This window comes from Trichomycterus rosablanca, chromosome 2 (assembly GCF_030014385.1).
Source record: "Trichomycterus rosablanca isolate fTriRos1 chromosome 2, fTriRos1.hap1, whole genome shotgun sequence".
NCBI classification, from domain to species: Eukaryota; Metazoa; Chordata; class Actinopteri; order Siluriformes; family Trichomycteridae; genus Trichomycterus; species Trichomycterus rosablanca.
The window spans coordinates 15,056,982-15,079,069 of NC_085989.1; the positions used below are offsets into that span (position 1 = coordinate 15,056,982).

General features: G+C 35.3%; 2 protein-coding genes across 2 annotated transcripts; both read right to left on the reverse strand.

Moving 5' to 3' along the window:
- Window positions 1-3,949: 3,949 nt before the first annotated feature.
- hoxa4a (homeobox A4a) lies at window positions 3,950-5,625 on the reverse strand. The gene is made up of 2 exons (XM_063011794.1): window positions 5,226-5,625; window positions 3,950-4,808 (listed from the first exon to the last, which is right to left on the reverse strand). Exons 1-2 carry the CDS (start codon window positions 5,623-5,625, stop codon window positions 4,483-4,485), a joined length of 726 nt encoding a protein of 241 aa, XP_062867864.1. The 3' UTR covers window positions 3,950-4,482.
- Window positions 5,626-18,604: 12,979 nt separating this feature from the next.
- Window positions 18,605-19,648, reverse strand: hoxa9a (homeobox A9a). Its single transcript, XM_063011781.1, has 2 exons — window positions 19,132-19,648; window positions 18,605-18,876 (listed from the first exon to the last, which is right to left on the reverse strand). The coding sequence occupies exons 1-2, from the start codon at window positions 19,646-19,648 to the stop codon at window positions 18,638-18,640; spliced, it is 756 nt and encodes a 251-aa protein (XP_062867851.1). The 3' UTR covers window positions 18,605-18,637.
- Between the last annotated feature and the right edge of the window lie 2,440 nt (window positions 19,649-22,088).

Below are 22,088 nucleotides of genomic sequence, written 5' to 3' on the forward strand. Positions count from 1 at the left end.
TAAAATCGTATTTTTCGTTTAATGTTTTGTGATGTATTTAAACTTGGTGCGTTTTTATTTGTAGATTTTGCTGTGTATATAAAACAAAAATGCCGTTTTAAAACAGTATTCATATAAAAAATAAAATATATCAGTGCATTTTATTCTCCTCCTTTTAAGCAAATTTGGATCGAAAAGTTATTAGCTTCTGAACAGCGGCCGCCCAAAGTCCCCTAGCCCATAAATCAAGGCTCGAGCGCCGTGACCTCGGCGCAGTCTCGCACTCCTGGATGATACTCCGTCTTGCATTATTTCCTTGTTTCCCCTGTGAGATCCCACATCAAACGACCCGCTGCTGCTCCGTGGAGTTGTATTTGCCATGTTATGATTTATTCTTCCGGAAACAGTCCGTATACACACTCTAGAAACTATATTTTATACACAATAAACACAAACGATCGCAGACGACTTGTGTACTGTAAAAAATAGAATATTGTTTAGTCTGATTAATCTTTAATACTAAACCCCGCCCATGAGGCCAAAATACTATTTTTTAACAATTTAGAATGTTCCTAATATTTAGATTATTACAAACTAAACACCAACATGTGTTTATGAAATAACGTAACAAATAATTATAATATACTTGTCAATGCATTTTACACGTTAAGGCGAATAATAACGAATTTGCTTACAATTAAAGCCACATTTTTTTTCTAAAAATCTATCCACGTTACAAATTTAGTGTTTACGTATAGTAATACAGTTGGTTCAGCAAATATTGTCATACAGCTGTTAAAATAATCGACTAAAAATCAGGTGAATTCTGTACTAACTTTTTTTTTACTATTTAATTCTAAATAATCACCAGTAGTTGACACTCAAAAACAACGCAGTATAAAAACTGAATACAATTAACAAATTTAATCATGTTTTGTTTTACTGGCTGTTGTTATATTTATACTATAATGAAATCATTTCAGTTACATGGTAAAAACAACAACTTGACCAAATGGAGGTCCGATGATCTTATTCTTTGTTCCAGCGCGAGCACGCTGCCACTGACCTTTTTCCTAACCCACATTAACACATGGGAGTAATGAACAATCAACGGAAATACCTTAGATTAAAATCCATCCTCCTTGCGCTGGGCTGCTCTCTCTTGAAGGGAAACAATCATTCATAAGCAATATAATTCCAGCACGAAATGTGTAATCTATATAACGGTCTGTCTGTCTGTATGCACATCTATCTATCTATCTATCTATCTATCTATCTATCTATCTATCTATCTATCTATCTATCTATCTATCTATCTATCTATCTATCTATCTATCTATCTATCTATCTATCTATCTATCTATCTATCTATCTATCTATCTATCTATCTAGAAGTTGACTGGCAGACTGGCAATCTATTCATCTTCCCCATGCACTTCAGTATAGTTCACAGTGGTTCGACCCCACTGTTGTTGAAGTGGGATCGCAAAGTCAGCACTGCAAATTCAGCCAAGACCAATCCTTGATCAAACACCACCCTACACACCCCTTACCCTTTTACCATTATTTTGCATCCATATTATGCACCCAGCTCACGTGATTCACAATCTAACTAAAACCTTTTTGATTTAAATAGGTAAAATATTAATAAAGACTGTCTGCAATGCACACAGTTAACGTATGAAAGGGCAGAGGAATAGCTTTTGTTTGAACCTTACATTTTACGTCCTTCTTGGTCATCATATGTAGGGCTGCAGCATGGTACTGTGTTTTTACACCTCGCATAATTATAACTTAAATCGGTGGACTGTACAGTGGAGTATATTGGCTGTATTTTTGTGGTGATGTGTATGTGCGTGTGTGTGTGCGCGCGCTCGTGAGTGGATGGGGGAGGAGGGAAATAAAGTCTACGGATGTCGTATGAATGGGTTTTTAAAGATTTGAAGCTTTTCTATGAGAAGACACCCCTCTTTGATGGTTGGCACTCGTCACTTGTCAGTAAAGCTTCTTCTCATTATTAGGTGCTAAGGTTTGAAGTTATTGTCGTTTCCCTCTTCACCTTCCTTTACTATGGGAAAGTAACACGGTCAAAGCGCACAAGATGGCCCTCTCTCGGCCGCCACAGTGTATTATAAAAAAAAAAACCGTGCATAGTAGTTCATATGTTTTAGTTAAAATGATACAATTTTAATTTTGACATTTCCTATTAAAAATACTTATTTGCAGTTGATTCATATTTAGGTTTTGTGTGTGCTTTGCGTAAGGATGTTTTAATCTTCGGATCTGTACACGTGGGTTACGGCTGGAGAAATTATATCCTCTCTCATGTCGAGCCAAAATTCTTTTAACACTAAAACAACGGCATTCCTTAATGTTTGCCAACGCACAACAAAGATGGATTAAAGTCATTCGAATAAATTATGCATAAAAACAAATACCCCCCTTGCCCCTCCAAAAATACAATCGATCGTTACTTGTTAAAATAGAAACTCGTGTATAAACTCAGTCTGCCAACAACATAGCATAGTTTAATGATAAATTAAGTTTTGAGTAAAACGCTGCAGATCATTAACATTTAGAAAACTTCAGATCAAGATCAGTTATTTGGAGCTGTTTAGCTGTACTTTTCCGGCAACACTATGTTTAGACCTCAGGCTACTTTGGCGGATGTGGCGGACTTAAAACACCATTAATCAACTCATTCAAGCACGAAGCATCTCCTTATTGTCTATCCTCACTTTGTCCTAAAATGTCCAATTTCAGAAGATACAAAACGTTGACTATGCTTACAGAAAAGCTATAGCTGTAAAGATTGGACATTGTCATAACATCGTTTTATAACGATTTTGTTAAATTAACTTTTGTGTTAAAACACTCACACACACACACACACACACACACAAAGAATGTGTCCTTCGCTTCCGTTTATTAATACCAAAAAAAAGGTCTTAGCGGAATTTTTGCCCTTATTTTATGATTTAATATTCACGCATCTATTTTAAAGCAATATGATATATTGCGCTGGATTTTGGGTCTGCGCCTTTGTTAAAATTTATATTACGCTAAGACACTGAGATTTATTTACCTTTATTTTAGGACAATTGAATTAACATTTGCAATGGGATGTGCATATAGCTGCCCCAAAACACTGAACAAATTGTTTCTAATAATGTCTGATGCACTACTTTTAGTGAATCCGGGCTAAATTCCAGTTTCACTACTGCCCCATGCGTCCAAGAAAAATATTCCACGCATGAGAAGACGCTTGAGATGGTGGGGTCAAAGGTCAGGGGTCGAGCAAAAAGCTGGAGTTCGATGATTGGAAAGTACTGGTGTCCCTTGTTTGAACCCAAGACGAATGCAGTCCAGCCATATATAAGAGCATTAATAATAATATAATCTAGCACAAGAAATACTAGTTCTGGTTAATATATGTTTGTTAAACGTAGGCACCGACTAGTTTAAAAGCGCATTAGGTGTCTGATAAAATGACTGATCATGACAGAAAAAAACGCTTTGTATATCCTGAAACATGACACTGTAAGTCTTTGGTAACAATTGTAAGAGCTGCTAAAAAACAATACAAGTATGTAAAATTAATAAAATGAGGGCAACCTAACTGTAAAAAATTATCGCATATTTATCGGATGCACGTTTATTTAGAGCTCATTTTTGTTCATCCTTTAGAGAAAGCTGATAAATAGTGTTATAAACACATTCCAGTAAGACTGATGTGCGTTGGTTGTGGTCCGAATAGGATAACCTCATTAGCTATTATTTTATGAAATGTGCTCCTATTATGTAGTTTGTAAATAAAATATTGTGACTACAATATTAAAACACCTGCACCTCTGCATCCATAATAATATACATTAATTTACACATTTACAAATACAGTTACACACACACACACACACACACACATATTATTAACAAACTATGAACAAGTTAACAAATTATTGACAGTAAATGCATTTTTTTTATTTTCAATGACAATATCTTTTACATTACTAACGAATATTCTACAACATAAAACTGGACACTAAAGTACAAATAACTACACGATTATTCACAGCTTGGAAGACAATGCACAACACACTTGGGTACATGAAAGACAGAGTTTAAGGTTTTCCTTCAGAATTACATTATTTGTGCTTTAATGAGATTTGTGCACGAAGCAACTGCCCATCCTCTGATGAGTATTCGTTCCAAATATATGTTACACTCTTCCTTTTCTTTACAGAAGTGATCGACATCACTTTCCAATATTAACATTCCTTTATACTTCAAGTTGGAAGCCATTTTCCACCGAAAAAAGAAGAAGAAACAATCAAACAGTTTCCGAACTGAGGGGGATCACAAAATAAATTAGGTAGGTGAGGGGTAAATGCGGATTTCAAATCCAATATTAAATTAAAAGAAGCACTGTCAAGTTCCGGTCCAAATACTGCTCTGTCTTCTTCCCTCTTGCTCAGTTCTTCTGGTGCTCAAATTATTCCACAGCTAAAGACTTGATGAACATTGCGTGGGAAGCATAGTCTGCTGCTGATGGCCCGTGTCCGTTTTCACTTGGTGACTGGAGGACGATGAGCTCGCGGAACGGATCTTCGTGTTTGGGAGCTTGTGGTCTTTCTTCCACTTCATACGGCGGTTCTGGAACCAGATCTTTACCTGTCGCTCCGATAGACACATGGTATGCGCTATTTCCACTCGCCGGCGCCGGGTCAGGTACCGGTTAAAGTGAAATTCCTTCTCTAGCTCTAAAGCTTGCTGGCGAGTGTAGGCGGTGCGAGACCTCTTGAGCACTCCTCCAGAGTAGTTAGCGGTCACTAAGCAAACAAACAAAAAACTATTACCTATACTGAAGTAATCCATGACCATGAACCCCAAGCAAGCAATACATATTGGAAATCACTATAGACTATATATCACATAAACTGCTTTCCCTCCCCCTTTTATTACTTGTAAACATATTTTATTCTGAATAGTTTTCTACTTTACAGGAGCCAGCATCGAAAGCCAGGACAATTATTAGCCAAAATACTGAATGACCGGCGTGGGCGTCCATAAATTAGAAACACAAGCAGATGGCAGGCTAGAAGCAAAACAAACGATAAAATTTACGAGGACTTCTAATTAGCGCAACAGTGTATCTGGGGTCGTAAATCGTCCCCTCGTTTTATTTGATACGAGGTGTAATTTCTATTGAGTTACTGGTGTTTTTTCTGACCGTCACAAATACTTACTCGAATTAACGTGGACCTTCTTCATCCAAGGATAGACTACCGGCTCCTTTCCTTTCGGAGTGTCAGGGAGAGACTCACTGACTAGGCTGCAATCCTTCCCAGCGCAACTGTCGGTACCAAGGTGGGACTCGTGATTTTGGGGAACGGACTGAGGTTGTAAGTGATGTCGATCGTTGTAATCGACGAGGCTGTTGGTTTGAACGTTGCTGTAGTCATAGCTCGCGTCTTGGTAGCTTGACCGCGGGTATGGTGCCTCTTCGTGATGCAAGAAACCCGAATCTTTCGGTCGCTCATAGTAGTCAGAAGAGACAGGGACGTAGCCGTTCTGTCCGTATTCCTCGCACTGCGGAAAAGATGGTTCTATATAATTTGAATTGATCAAGTAGGAACTCATGGTCATTAATTTGTAAAGTGCCGCAATTCTAAAATTTATCGCGCGATCGTTTTTTCTGATCTCTCCAAAACCCACCTATCCCCTCTGTCAAATGTACAAAGTTGGCTAGTCACGTGAAAAAATGCACCAATCAGAATACCATGTGTCTGCCGGGTAAACAAGCACCAATGGCAGAGCAGACAGGAACACAACGAAAATCATACCGTCTGATCACGCGACTGTTTTTGATTAGAAAAGAAAAATAAGATTATTCACAAAACAATTTGGTTTACTAAATAAATAAGTGACTAAATAAACTGGTCCTTGGTTGAAACTGAAGCGTTCAGAATGAAAATGCACAGTGTTTCTTGTAGAAGAATGTGTGTTACAAATATATTTGTTACATATTACTGTCAAACCTTTCATTAGATAAACCAGTGTTGCAACCAACACTTTGCTACAGCTATGCGTTTCAGAACAAAGTTCCGCTAAAAAGTAACACATTTTATAATTGCATAAATAACAAATATCCCGTTGCCTGATTTAGGAAAATGACAACTAACGTCTATTCGATATGCAAGGTTACCGCAATTCACATTAGCCTGCACTTCCAATTTTTTTGACTGATTATAAACAATGAATACTAATGTAAAACACAAACACAAGCATGATGAGGCAAAAGATTCAACAGTTTAGGCCTAAGGAAATGTTTATAACAAATAGTTAAATATTACTAATAGGCTTATATTTTGTAGGCTATATATATATATTCAGATTTATATTATATGCTCTTTTATTTAACTATTTGCTATAAACATTTGATTAGTTTTACATTTCATGCGTTTTCTTTTGATCCTTAATGTCCTTTCATCTTTTCTTTGTTTTGTTTTAATGTTGTGGTTTATAACTGTTGAAGATGATAGAGAATTTAAAAATAACAATAATAAAAATAATAAAAGTAAAAATAATTTTATAACAATCTATTTGCTTTTGCCTAATTAAATGAAATGGTATTTTATATACGCTTAAATAATCTTCAGTGAGAAATGCAGACTTCACAATTAACGTTAGTAAATTTGCTTCATATTATTATGGACTTAAACACTGCGGTCTACACTCCATAAGATCGACTTATTATGATTAATACATGTTCAAACTGTATAGATAAATCTATAACATAAAACTGACAGCTGTTAGCTAGAGGTAATAAAAATATGTCTGCTCAAATGGCAGGGCGTCTAGGCAAATACATTCATGGAATTTTTACCTACCTCTACCTTGTCGTAGGTAGCTCGCTGAATTCGTACACTTTTGAATCAAAATCGAATTTACTCAAACTAATTATGTTCCAATAATAAAATTCCGAACAATTTGCGCGCTCCTAGCATTAGCGATAACTGAATTTGGACGAACAAGCGTTTAAAGTTATGAGTTGACTCTCGCGACTTGCGATTAAGATAATAGCCTCTAACTTTGGTCTGACCCCTAACTTAGCTTGAATTTCACCTCTGATTAATTAATCTTGGTTATTGACAGTCTTTGTTAAACACCGAGGCGCGCCTTCTAAAACGAGGACATTTTCATATTAGTTAGACGCAATGACCTAGCTTTCACCCGGCCTTGGACTAGCTTCTCCCTTAAGTTAAGACCCAAGGGAACTATCTTGGGGGGTCCTAAAGGTCAGCACTTAATAGCATCCCAAAAACAAAGACCCTGCATTTATTCTTCTTATTGTTATTATTGTTGTTGTTGTTCATCACTAAGAGTAAAATAAGCCTGATAAATAAATACGTATAAATTTTGTGTACAATTGTGGAGCTATAATATACAAAAATGGTTTGCTAATTAAATAAAAGCCTTGTATACACGCATGTAAACTGTCACTGACTTTATGGCACAACATGTTACACACACAGTACCAAAGCCTTGTTCTTAAAACATGCGCACATCCTACATATTTAGGATTTGCCTAAACAATATTTTACCAAAACAAAAGGTTATCAAACAAAAAAAGATGTTACATAAAGATGGAACTTTACTAGAAAACTTTCTCGAAAGCAGGAACTAGACAACTTTCTGTTTTCCGTTTTCTGTTTTCAGACGTATACTGACTTCCTAAATCCGAACTGTAATTATATGGACATTTGTAAAACAAACATTTTGTAAGAATCCACAAAGTAGAATGAATTTTAAGAGCTATGTGATGTCATCTGATTTTTTCAATAATCAGCATAACTGCTAAAAAAGAAAGACCTGGAACTATTTAATCGGACGTTTCACAGAATACTGACTAAACAGCTTTAGAATTTAACAGTGCAGGCAAACAAAATATATTTATACTTATATTACCATATATCTTTTTCAACGGTAGATCTCCGTTTAATTGACCATGGTCTGGTACAGGTCGCAAACAGCAGAGTCAATAAACATTATTAAACGTTATTAACACGGATTTAAAAATTAATACACTATAATAAACAGAATAGTTCTTGTATAAACAATAATAGTACGTGTTCTGAACAAGGAATCTATGATGTAGTTGCACATTTGTGTGTTATTTGTAGAATGCTTATTTTGCCAAGGTCTTTTCTCTTATCTAATTTCATTCATTTAGGGGCAATTCTTTAATAAAAATCAGACGCTTAATCTTTCGCGGTGTCGGTAGAGGTGGGAGTCTCTTGAGGCTGCTATTCCAGGGTCGCTTGGAGAGTTCAACGCAAGGTTAGCACAGAGGGCGCGGAATTCACAGCCAAGCGTATTCCATTTTCTGTGCGTTTACAATGCTGGCACACCGCTTCAGCAGAACAAATGACGATGGGCGATGTGTTCCGCAATAAACTTTTGACCTCCCTCTCTAATCAACTGCCTTCCTATGCTCCTCTATCTTCCATCTTTCACAAGTATCTCTGTATGTGTGTGTGTGTGTGAGGGGGGGTTAATCCTAGGCATGGTAACCTCTTTTTATGTTTTACCCTGAGTGGGTGGGCCCAGTGCGGGTGACACTGAACTTGGCCAAAAGCTCTGCTGGTGGTTCACGGAGTGTGCACATTTATTTTCCTGCCGTGGATGACCTCGTGGTGAACCAATAAGGGGACATTTTTCTTAAATATCGGCAATTCTCTTTTGAGTTTACCAAAAAATATATATTAAATAATGATTCTGTGTTAAAATACTACGAGGTAAAACCTTTACAAACAGCAATGTTTATTTGTTAAATAGACTGTTAAAGCAGATGAGGATTTTTAAATGTTTTATAAATACATTTGCATTAGGCGTTTAAGACAGGGTCATTTCTACATGATATGACTTTTCCAAGAGACAGGTAAAACAAAGCATTTAAAGTTTTGAAACAGATAAATAGGTTAAAAGGTGTTAAAATAAAGCAACGAATTATAAGCAAGGCATACACATAGCGTTCATAATCACTGTAATAACTTTTATCGTCCAGGAAAGAGTAATGAAAATCCGCCTTTGAACGTTCTGTCAAATGCAGAAAGGTAAACGTAACACAAACAATGAATATTTTTTATTATGATAATGTGGAAAGAGAAAACAAATATATCAGTTTAATAGTAATCAGATCAGAGTTTTATTTTAGACCATAATTTAACAACACAGTAGCAAATAAGAAGACTGCAGGCCCTACCTACGCACATTCAGTCGAAGAGTGACATTAATGATGCTGTAAAGTCCCCTGTACCGGCGACTCTTGGACTTGCCATTAGACATCATTTTTTATTCAGCATTTCACAAGAACACGGATTGTCTAAATCTGGTTTACTATCCGCTTCATCTATAATTCTCAAGTGCATACCATCAGCAAAGAAACAAATTGAAAAAGTCCAACTTGCCTTGAGGCACCTCTCGACCTGAGGTGCGACTCCAGTCGCAACGTTTCCAGTCCATTACGATCTTGTGTGAGAGGCAGCGAGGGCAAGAAGCGACACTCCTTATCTACAAGAGTCAGAAGAAAGTCGGCGTCAGTAAGATTAGACGTTATATGCGATATACTGTCAACTCCCCAAAACCATAAAACCACTATAATAGCCAACACGTGACTCTTTCGTGGGCACATCTTTATTCTATGGCTGAGGATAATAAAAGCAGAATGACACAGCGCCTGATCAATCTTTTTTTCGACAAAGAGGTCAATAAGAGCCACCGAGACGATGGCTTAATGGACATAAGTCCTGAATGCCGGGAGTAAGTTCATTAAGTCCTCCTACCTGTTGACTTAGTGATGAGGCTTTAAAGGACCTAATTCTTATAAAACTTTTTTACTTTTTAAGTTTTAAATTACCCATTTTATTGGGAAAATATATGCAATCTGGTTATCCGGACAACATCCTCAGACGTCAACTTAACATTTGAAAAGGTTTGCTAAATTAAGCAGGGCAGGACTTATACATTTACATTTTCGGCATTTAGCAGACGCTTTTATCCAAAGCGACTTACAGTATTGTGACAGTACAGTCTGAGCAATTGAGGGTTAAGGGTCTTGCTCAAGGGCCCAACAGTGGCAACCTGGCAGTGGTGGGGCTTGAACCGGCAACCTCTACTATTTACAAAACGTATGAGGTTGTGAAACATTTTGGTTGAATTCAAGCCTTAGATTTCACACCGAAACCCTAATTTTACCATTACAATTTTTCTGAAACAGTGGCGAGAATGACAGCCACACACAGATAAGCACTTCACCTGTTATAAAAAGTCATAATTTACTGTCATTTTAAACTGAACTGATGGTAAGTAATTTATCAGTATCTGGAAATTATATACATTTACATAACAGTTTGCAATACAAGAAGTTTCCTAAACAAGCGTAATACTTGACAGTCAAAAGTCATTTCCACGCAAAGAATAGAACATTTAAATATCCGTCATAAAAAATCTGTCGTGCTTGCAAACTTAGTGAAAATTTATATCCAATATTTTTGAGGGCACAATTTCAGGACAGAATGTGCATACCCGTCGACAAACACACATACACATTACACACGGCCAAATACACCCACGAGGCCGCAATACTAACTATGGTTTTAGTTTGTCCTTTTTCCATTTCATTCTTCTGTTTTGAAACCAGATGTTGATCTGTCGTTCTATGAGGCACGGCGAAAATGCAATTTCGATCCGTCTGCGTCGTGTCAGGTTACCGGTTGAAGTGGAACTTCTTTTCGAGCGTTTAAAGAGTTCATGTGTTTGATAACGCGTATAAGCTGTCCTCGCCGTTAGTCCATCATTGTATACATTATAAAACATACGACAAAGCATAATATGTATAGTAACTCTATGTTTTGTGTGGACTTTTTTAACCATGCGTAAAGTTTCAAAATATTAGATAATTATCTGTGACTTAGGTGAGGTTTTTGCATCCGTGTGGCTTCGTTTTCGCTGATGCTCTCTGTAAACGTGCATGTTTACATTCTGTCGGTTTCTTTTCCTCCATGCTATTGCAAACCACAACCTTCTTTGCACCACCGGTTAGCATGCAGCCAGGGAAGGTCGAGATTTAGTTTTGAGGTTGTGGCATGAGGGAGAAGCATCGACAGAGGAGCACACAAGAGGGTCAGGGGCCGGCGACTACAATTCAGCGTTAAAATTCATCAGGCATTGTTGTTGCGGTTTCTGATAATAGTGCGAGCTCGTCATCCGAGGAGATACAGTAGGAAGTGATGGAGCGGCCCACGCTCCATTCCACTGTAAACACAGCAGTACCTGCTGAAATGCAAAGCCTTAGAGTCCTGGAACTTGTCACCTGAGCTGTAATTGTCATACTTAGGTAATAAACAGCCTGTGCCATTCGGGAAGCGAGCAAAGAATTAGTCAACAAAACAAGAGCTCATTTATTTATCTCTTGATGGTTTTGCGCAGGGTTTTTGTTCTTGAACAGTTTGTGATGAACTATGCAACATAAATACATGCTTGGTACTCTCGTAGACAACCAATATATGGAGTATAGCTCGAAGTCAAGTGTTTACGGTGTCCGCTGAAAGCTGTTGGGTGTGCGCCCCCTTTGTTTATAGGAAGAAACTTCCCGTATCTCCCGTCCAAGGGCGGGGCTGCGACAGGGTCATCATGAGGTTAATGACTTTACAGCTGAAAAATGATTGCTGCTGAAACAGTGAACAATTCGGTGACCTCTGTATAAATGAGACTAATGAAACAGCTGATGAATTTGATCATATCAAGACTGATGTACATTATTTAGATTATTTGCATTTTTTAATTTTTAAAAACTAAAAGTAACCTTTACCATTATATGTAATAGTTAATATAACACTGTATCTGACGACCTAGAACGACCACCATAAGCTTTATTTTTCAGCAAATATGAGAGCATCAATTGAGTAAATATAAAATTCTTTATCAATAAAAATAACCAGTTAGGATGTTTGTGCAAATAACAATGCTTGTGTCTCTCGGTAATCGCAGGTGTTTGTTTTCTTTATCGCATTAAACGGAATCATTGATTATTAAACGAAACAACGGAATATAGACAACAATCGACTGACTATATAGACATGGAGCTGTATGCTTTATTGGGTTGTTTTTTCCTTCTATGGCTCAATATCAAACAACTATATGTGCTGGAAATGGTAACACTAAAATAATAAACGTAATATGAACTACTTAATTCATTGAGAACTCGTCTTCTGGTAAAAATCATTAACTGCAACTCATATTATGCAGTACACATGGGGATGGTTGAGGCTTGCCACTATACCAGATATGCATAAAATAATCCGTTATTTTAGGCATCTCATTTATAATGCATAAAAACTATGAAAAATTCAGACCATCCTCGTGTAAACACAAGGAGCCAAACTTACTATTACATGGTAGTGATTAATTCTTTAGATGGCACTGTATTTAAAACAAACATGCTTCTGTAATGTATAGCACTATGAGATCAGGAGTTCTCATTAATAAACCGTTTTCAATAGACACTGTTGGTCGCTGCAACCTCAAAAGCAACTGTACTGTAGCGAAAGTCCTATGTCATGACTGCCAGCAATGCCACTGCCTTATTTGAGCTCAAACTTAACTGACTCAAACATAACGTAACTCAAATTAACGATGTACATTAAAAACCTGTGTTGTGGACTCGTGTATTCTCTGGGTCGAAAAGAACCATCCTAAATGTCACTAGCTTAAAGCCTCTGTTATGGATAATTTGCACCTCTGTAAGAACAGCAAAATATATTGGATAAATATATTCTGTCTTGTAGATTATCTTATTCTCTAGTCTTAATTAAATTAACTTCAACACGACCACGCCAAGCCACATTCTGCATGTTTTACTACAGCGAGTGTCTCCTGTTCAAAATATATGGAGCATTATAATGTGCAAAATACAACAAGAACACTACGTATGGCTGTGCAGCTAAAGACGTAAAAAAATCCACTTAAAAATGTGGTTAATAAGTTCATAAGTGCTGTTCAAAGGCTTTTGTATTGATAAACATGCTTCTGTTCCAGCTTTTTAAAATGTTTTAGCCTTCGAATTTGGAATCTATATTTACAAAACAGTTGAATCAAATTTTGTTTTCATTACCATGTATCTTAGTGTTGCTTTTTAATTAACTAAAGAACATATTTTAGAAATGTTAATAATTTTTTATTTCGTTGTTTATATTTAAATGGTTCGGTGTATATGCTTTTGTTAATGCATTGTTTTATAACTGGCCTAGATGTATATTAGTGACGAGCAGAGATTTGCAGCAACGTTTTCACTGACAGCTAGATGCATTTAAACGGTCATTCTTAAATCGTCTCGACATAAAATTTGAGTATTTTAGTTGTATGACATTTATGTAAAAATACATCGTGACAATCTTTAGAAACCAATGCAAATACATTAGTTCAAACGATGCTAATTTCTGCTTACCAGATTTATTAAATACTACCATCTGTGTGTTTTCAGAAAAAAACAGCCAGCATCTGGCAAATTTAAAACAACCAACAAAAAGTGAGACGACATTGAACAAAGTGCATGCCACTACGACAACGAGCACACCACTATAACAGCAGAACAAGAGAACATATCCACAAAAATTTTATTACAACATAAGAAGTTCTAAGCATGTTATCTATAATGTTATCTAAGTTGTAATATGTAACCTAAAGTACACTAAATGTAGTGAAAGAAATATGAAGAAAAAATGAAGGAAATTTTATAATAATAATATTGCAAACACTGCAGTTTGACCATAATATTAATCTCTGTAATCCAACTATTTATAACCATGTGGTTCTCAGCTACGTTCCGCATTATGTCGCAGCGCCACCAGATGTTCAGTTTGTGCAACAAATTAAGAAAGTGCTATTTAAACAATCAGCAAAGGTAAAACACAATTATTCATTTTCTCAATTCTGCTCGCAATTAACCAACACTGATTTTTACACCTGTCACCCATTAATTTTTGCATTAAACCGACCACTGTCTTACGTAAATCTATATAATCTCCAATCACGATCTCATAACATCAAATTTTTAAATTCGACTGGATTAAAAACATTCACACAAAGACATCCTTATTTTATTTTGTTTTATTTTATCTTACTGAGTGGAAACATTGAAGTAATTCCGGGATCATACAAGCATAATTTTAAATTTATTTTTGTTCGACTGCTCCTGTATTAGGGGTCGCAAGCAGCAAGCATAAATATGCAAAAATACACGTTAAAGTAATGATTCTAAAAGTATAATCTTTTGTCCATACAAAATACCAAGGTTCCTACCATTTATGTTTGTGGCTCCAACTACGCGCAGTCAGCGTGTGAGTGGGGGTGGCATTCGACACATCTGACAGCTGTCCTCCTCAAAACTCAGTTTGTTCGGCTTGTAAGAAGTTATTCCATTGCTGTTTAGTTCTCTCTTCAACTGTTCTCCACGGAGTCTAAACAGATATATAACAAAGCATCCAAAATATAGAGCACTGAGGTCGAAACCACAGCGGTAGCAGGAGTTCTAGTGAAGAATGGGAACCTATACTGGGGAAAGGAAGTAAGCGCATATAAAGTTAATGTTCATGGGACCCTAATATCATGTGACCATCACCAGCCAATAGTAAACCGTATGGCCTCGTAAAGTTGTACTGCAGGGTAGTAAATTTTCAACAGCAGATTTATAGTAGCGCCCCTGTGTTAGAAAGGAGACAAGAACTGGAAAGCAGAAATGTGTGCAAGACGCCATTTTACAGAGAAAGAGTCTGTAAAAGATGTAATGATATATAAAAAATTTTTATTGTGAATATTAATGAAAAGTGTTATTGCACGGAACTAAATAATTTTGTGAATGGAGCCATGTTAGGATGGAATCAGATGGAATAACCATCGAAATATGAAATACATCTAACAATAATGCACTACAAAAATGGACAAGTAAAGGAGCAATGAATAAAACTACGAAGACATGCTAAGAATTGGCGCCTGTCCAGGGTATCCCTGCATTAAGTCATATGTTCCCCGCCGCGACCCCGACCAGGTTGGAGCCGTGGAGTCGTTGATGAAAAGAAAATGAAGATTATTATTATTAGGTTTATTATTTAATTATATATATATATATATATATATATATATATATAAGTTCATTATAACGCTAAAGATATTTCAATGATCAACGTAGTTTTTTTTTGTTTAATAGTCAATAAATAAATTGTGAAGATATTTGTTTGCATAACATAAAATTTGACAAAACCGTGTAAGCTTAGGCAGTTTATACATTTTCTCCAATAGATTACAATTATTAATTTCTCCCACCAATGTACATTTTGACCAACAAATAGAATTTTTTCAAACCATAAAGTGACCTTAAACTGGTTGTTTTACAACATTAATTAAAGGCATTTATTTCATTTCATTAAAACAGTGCTAGAGTATTTGCGATAAGTTTCTGAATGAACAACAATATTACAATAAATAAATAAATTAATTAATAAATACCCTATTTTGAAAAAGCTACAGTATTTTATAGGGTAAATGTAAACCAAATTTTCCTAGGCATATCAAGTCATTTCATTCAGCAATACCATGTGTTTTTCTTGTTTCTTAGGGAGAAACCACACTTTACACTGTAAATTAACTAGACGTAAAATACTGATTGTTATGGCTTACACACAGTGGTTTTGTGATATATTATAATATTTTCTCTTTAGAATATTAATTTCATATTAGAGTGTAACACAATTATAAAATTTGAATATTGAAAACATATTACATGTTTAAACCATAAACCATGTCCATATTTACCTGTTACAATCCTCACGATTTATTGATTGCAAAACAAAAAGCTTTAATCACATTTACTATTTAAATACGGAAACAAACATGCTCGGTCACTAAAACACTCACTGAACTAATAGCACTAAACACAATGTGCTAGGCCTTACTTATAACATAAGGCTAGGTAATAACAGTATAAATAAATTGTAATAAACAAAGCTATACATCCTCAAAAACAAGAAAAAAAAAACAAAAAAACACCACACCTTAAAAGACAATACATTTGGCCTTACAGACACGTCAACCGTTCACTGTCCTTTTTATCTTTAATAATAAAGGTAAAGGTTGCATTCAAGATATGAGTTTGTAGGCAGCAAACGGTTTCCTGGAAGTATTTAAAACCTGACATTGTTACAAATTACTATATATTTTCAGCCGAATGGTTTGCCCATGGCAAATAATTTTATTCACCTAAATTGCAGCACACTATCTGTGGTACCCACAATGTTTCGATGGCTTAAGATTTTTGTCTCAAGTTGAAATGTGCTTGCCCTGTTAATTGTGTATAGGTGCGCTGTGACCGTTTTTATAAGGACAAATTACAGTTCGGATAGATCGGATCAGATAGAATCGTCAATAATTTTTTTAAATTTTTCTTTCGTGCAAATATGATGCTCATTCTAGAGCGTATGTAACAGTTAAGACACTGAAAAACTTGCAGATGCAAGTGTAAAATGTACATCAAATTAAAAATATAATGTATTTGACCACCATGCCATAGTTAAACGAGACTTGCATGTCTGCAAGGACAGTTATTTTCCAAAAAGTCCCTTTGTATTTTTTGTAAACACTATGTTAATGAAAAGATTGCTGTGGCCATTTAAAGTGATGTAAGCCTATCTATCTAAAGAAAAACTCTCTGGTAGAGTACCAGTAATAATCTTAGTAGGTCTTTACTGACATCCAGTGGTGAAAGGTTGTAATATTATCACGTCAAAATGGTTCATTTACTTCTAACTAGCGTCAAGCCTACATTTTAATGTACACAAAAAAATATCCTTGATAGAGTTGATAGAGTTGTCTCCGTCAACGTGCAGACAAGTTTCTTTTGACAAAAGCTGCCTGCAGGCGCCGCTGGGAGTGGGAGCAATAAACTGGATAGGTTCCTTTTTTGCACACATAACATAAAAAGGTAAAGAGGTTGAAAAAAAAAATAAAAGCACTGGTACAAATGGGTGCTGTAACTCTAAACCTATCTAATTGTGTCTGGACTGCCATAAAGCCATTAAACTCTAAATTCCAGAGTGTGTTTCCGTGCCTGCATTTAAATGACCTAGTCTTTGCAAGAAGGCTTTTGAAGTCCATCTGCGAATCACGTGCGTCCAACACCTTGTGCTGTCTTCCGTATGTTATGCATTTAGTAATTTGTATTTTTATGTGAGCAATCATCGCTGTTTAACTAGTTTATAACTACATATATTAAACTGGAGGTGTGTTATAATATTCAGGAGGTTCCAGGCATTGATAATACTACCATTAAGAACAATGGAACATTAAAGATCGATGCTATTTTTCGCAAAATACACAGAAAAACTATGACTTCGAACATAAGTTAAATAAACTGGAAAAAGCAACATTTAATGCGTACAAAATACGTGCATGGCTCAGACTCATGGGTCAAATAATGACATCGCTTTTGTGCTGTGTTGTCTCTCGCTTTGCACCCCATTAACGGTTATAGCTGTAATTGTCTTTTACGGCGGTATACAGCTAGCAATCTCCAAATCGCCAAACCAACAGAATGGGCCTGTCTGCTCAAGCCCATTCCCAAGCCGCCCAAACCACCACCACATACTCTATACTGTGTGTGTGTGTGTGTGTGTGTTTTATATATTGTTTATTTTCCTTTGTTAATATTTTATTTTTATTATACGTAACGTAAATACGTAACTAAGTTTTGGCAATACCAATGTCCATATTTTGTTCTGCCAATAAAGCTATGATTGTGTGTGTGAGTGTGTGTGTGTGTGTGTGTGTGTATGTGTGTGTGTGTGTGTGTGTGTAAGATAGAATAGGATTAAAGATGGGGTAGGTTGTAGTGCTAATTAAATAATAATAATAATAATAATATTAATAATAATAATAATAATAACAATAATAAAAAATAAAAAATAATAATAATAACAAATTTATGTTACAACTATGTTTTATTACTTAATAAATAAAGTACAAATAACATATAAATTAAACAATAGCACAACATTAGGGCGGTCAATTGACCAGGAGGTATTTAGTTTAATGACTACATGGTTTATATTTTATTTAGCTTCATGGAGAATCTAGTCATATCCTGAATATCACAACTTTGTATTCTTAATGGATATGGTATTACTATAAGGTTTTAATGTTTTTATTCAAAATTAGGTAGTAAAAAATCTAGGTAGCAACAAACACAAAGGTACTTATAAACAGCATTTCAAGGGTGTATCAGTGTAAAACTATACAACACTACAATGAAAATGTAGTATTAGGCAACATAAGGTCTTTTTATCTATTTTCTAAATATACACGATATCCAAAGATACAATCTAAAAGTAATTCATCCATTAATTTAAACCTCTATGTTTGCTAATATCAAGGACAGGAGACCGCATCAGTAAACTGATCGTTTTTGTTACAAAAAAATAATTTGTGCAGCAGTCAGTAGACACGTAAAACGCTTAAGTAACCTAATATACAATACTAATGCATCCCAGCATGCTTTAAGACAAAATACTGTTCAGTTTAAGATTGATTTACTAACAAAATGTTCTGTTCATTCATCTTTTGTGCTGTTTTTGTTCATTTTTTTCATCTTCATCCTGCGGTTTTGAAACCAGATTTTTACCTGTCTCTCGGTGAGATTAAGAAGACGCGCGACTTCGTATCTGCGGTCGCGCGTAAGGTACATGTTAAACAGAAACTCTTTCTCCAGCTCAAGGAGCTGGTGCTTAGTGTAGGGGCAGCGTTTTTTGCGTGTGGAGCTCGCGTGAAGCCAGTTGGACACCGGATTGTCTGAAAAAGGGTAGAGAGAGCAAAAAAAGGAAATGGGAGAGGAAATTACACACCATCGCTGACCCGACCGTGACAAAACACCACAAATTCATGATCAACATATTAACATTTTATAACACATTTGTTATAAAATTACGTCATTAGAACACCAAATATTATTTGTCTTATTAAAGATTGACATGTATGTTTTAAGAAAATATGAAAAGCCGTGTATTTAAACAGTGTGTAAGTAAAGTAATATTAGCTTTATCTTACTTGAATCACTGGCTGTCTTCTCTTCGCTCTGCCTTTCTGCGTCTGTAGACCGGAGCGAGAGCACGTCTGTATTCTTAATACATGATACATTTGGAAAGTCTTGTTGAATTTCCAATAACTGGGGAGTGGAAAGACTGTGGCTGTTTGTTCCAAGAACCTCCGTTTTGGCGGGCAGCTGGTGATGTACCGTTGATAGTTCGGTTAGAGGAACATTTGTGTCCAATAGCCACGACTGTACGAAGTCTCCAACTAATGAAAGATGTGGCTGTGTATGTGCGTTATATAAGGGATTTACACTGCTAGTCAGTGTTGTTGGAATGTGACCCCATCCTGTACTGCTGTACACCGGCTGTTTTGAAGGAAATATGCAGTTCCCTAAGCCATTATGCTCAGCTTGTAAACCTGACTGTCTCGCGTGCTGCAAAAGCTCCGGTCCAGAGGAAAAATGGGATTCCTCGCTTTCCGACAGAAGAAGAGAGTCAACGTAGTATCCTGTCAGAGGTCCGGAAGTCGACATGGCGAACAGGCACAATCGTGTTTATACACACGCAAAAATATGCACAAACCACCAACACACATACGAGCACCCTTTCCAAAATAATAAACTGTGGGAAATAAAAAGCAGCTTCTTTTTGGTTGGTTAATAGGTTGAAGAAAGACTGCCATTTGATTGGACAACATGCGCACGTGATCGTAGGTACCGAACAATACAGGATAAATCAATCGGCATCAGACCTCAGTTTGCTCTGCGTTTAATGCAATTAATATGTAAAAAATACCAACAAATACAAAAAAATCCGGGTATTCAAAAAATAAATAAATAAATAAAGAGGAAACATATATTGCCAGAACATATAGATTTTACAATCAAATGATTTTATCGAGATTCTTCTTTTAAACACAAGCTCAGTACAATTGTATCTAAAAAAAAAAAAAGATCTAATCCAAACAAATCCAATGGATATATAAGTGCTGAAAAAACGTTTCATGCCAGTGATTAAATAAATTGTTATTCGTTCGTACACTTTCTGTATTACAGTAAATTAAGTTAAACCGCCCAGCTTGCATTTTTGTATTATTATTCTAACAAGCTCTTAATTTCTATATTTCTAATTAATTAAATAAATGCACTGATTATTTAACAAATAAATTATTAAAAATACATTTAATTTTGAAACAAACACATTCTACACTAAAAACGGTAAACCACAGAATAATTCCAATAGCACCGGTTAATTTAGTAAATAAAAAAGACAATGTAAAAATCTTTAAAAATGTAGGAAATAGTCATTGAATAATTAATTAAAAAAAAAATAACTGTAGACAGTACACCATTAATTTGAAATAACTAAATATGTAGTTTAATGTATGATCTATACACACATATATAAATATAAATATATATATATATATATATATATATATATATATATATATATATATATATATGTGCGTGCGTGTGTGTGTTTGTGTGTGTGTGTACAACATTTTGATGCATATCTATCTATCTATCTATCTATCTATCTATCTATCTATCTATCTATCTATCTATCTATCTATCTATCTATCTATCTATCTATCTACAAATAACTAAAAAGTGTGACACTAATACGTTAATGCCTCTAAATCGAATTCTTTTGTATAGCTGGCATTACTATCTAACAGAAATGTGCATTAACATACCAACCCTAATTTAGTAACAACAACCAATAATAATAATAATAATAATAATAATTATTATTATTATTACATAAATAGTATTATTTATTTAATAATAACTGCAACTATTACAATTACTGAAAACTGCAATATAAATAATATGATGATATGATGATAATAATAATAATAATAATAATAATAATAATAATAATAATAATAATAAGAAGAAGAAGAAGAAGAAGAAGAAGAAAAAGAAGAAGAAAATAGCTAATTATTAAATTAATTTATTTTAGTTCTGTTGTCATTAATGTTGCCGTGTAAAATGTACTTGCTACAATTTGGTTTAAGCCTTAAACTTTAAATTACAATTTAATCTAGAAAAAAAAAATTCAACCTAATAAATGTATAAAAACTGAAAGTTGTTTACTCAGTAAAAGTTTTATGTTTATGTTGTAAGTGTTGTATTCACGTCTGCATGTAGGCCCATGTGTTGTCTGATAGTATCATTATGTTTTTGTCGTCACAGGTCGAAATATTGTAAAAGCTAGTCATATACTTTTAATTCATATTTGTGGAAATAAACATTGTCTAATAAAATACAGCAATTTATTATTTTTTTCTTTTAAAAAAAGAAGCTTGTGTCGAATCACAGCATTAAAATTAGTCCTTCTTAAAAAAAACCCGCAGACGGTGGATAGCGAATAGTCACTTTTACAGCAGGAACTTCCACACCAAAAATTAAAACAAAAAGAGACGGAAACGACATAGCACTTCGGGGCTGTAAAAGGCTCACGGGCGTTGGTTAACACTGAGCGAGTTTCTTTTTTAAACCACGGGCGCTATTGAAGTCCTTTAAAGCTCTGATAAGATCCTGTCAGTGTTTGCCTGAATGCTATCATAAACCTCATCCGAGCTTTTGTGTACAGCCTATTCTCACGGCTTATAACGGAAGTCGATCTACAATTGTGCCCCAATTGTGCCCCAAAGAAGTCACAGTAGACGTCCAGCCCTCCCCTAGCCTTAATGGACGTAACCGAGGCCTTGTCACCTTACTGCTTCATTTAGACTTTAAACTAGTTTTTAAAAGTAGTCCACTGTGCATCACACGTCTACAGAGTGATACTTTTAAAAGCACAAAACTCGACAGATTTAGCAACACCGTGGTACAAAATGAAGTGAGACTGTTCAAATGCTCGATAAATTCACAACACATGTAAATGTTTCAACGCCGAATTAAACTGTGGCAATTAAGACAGTTTCGTGTTGCAGAGGCAAAAAGACAATCCCAACAACATGAA

Bases quoted from the DNA above. Each gene is read 5' to 3' on its own strand.
- hoxa4a (XM_063011794.1), bottom strand. From the start codon at position 5,625: ATGACCATGAGTTCCTACTTGATCAATTCAAATTATATAGAACCATCT. The intron at 4,809-5,225 runs GTAAGTATTTGT...TTGTTTGCTTAG, and splicing joins GAAGGTCCACGTTAATTCGA to TGACCGCTAACTACTCTGGA.
- hoxa9a (XM_063011781.1), bottom strand. From the start codon at position 19,648: ATGTCGACTTCCGGACCTCTGACAGGATACTACGTTGACTCTCTTCTT. The intron at 18,877-19,131 runs GTAAGATAAAGC...ACCCTTTTTCAG, and splicing joins GAAGACAGCCAGTGATTCAA to ACAATCCGGTGTCCAACTGG.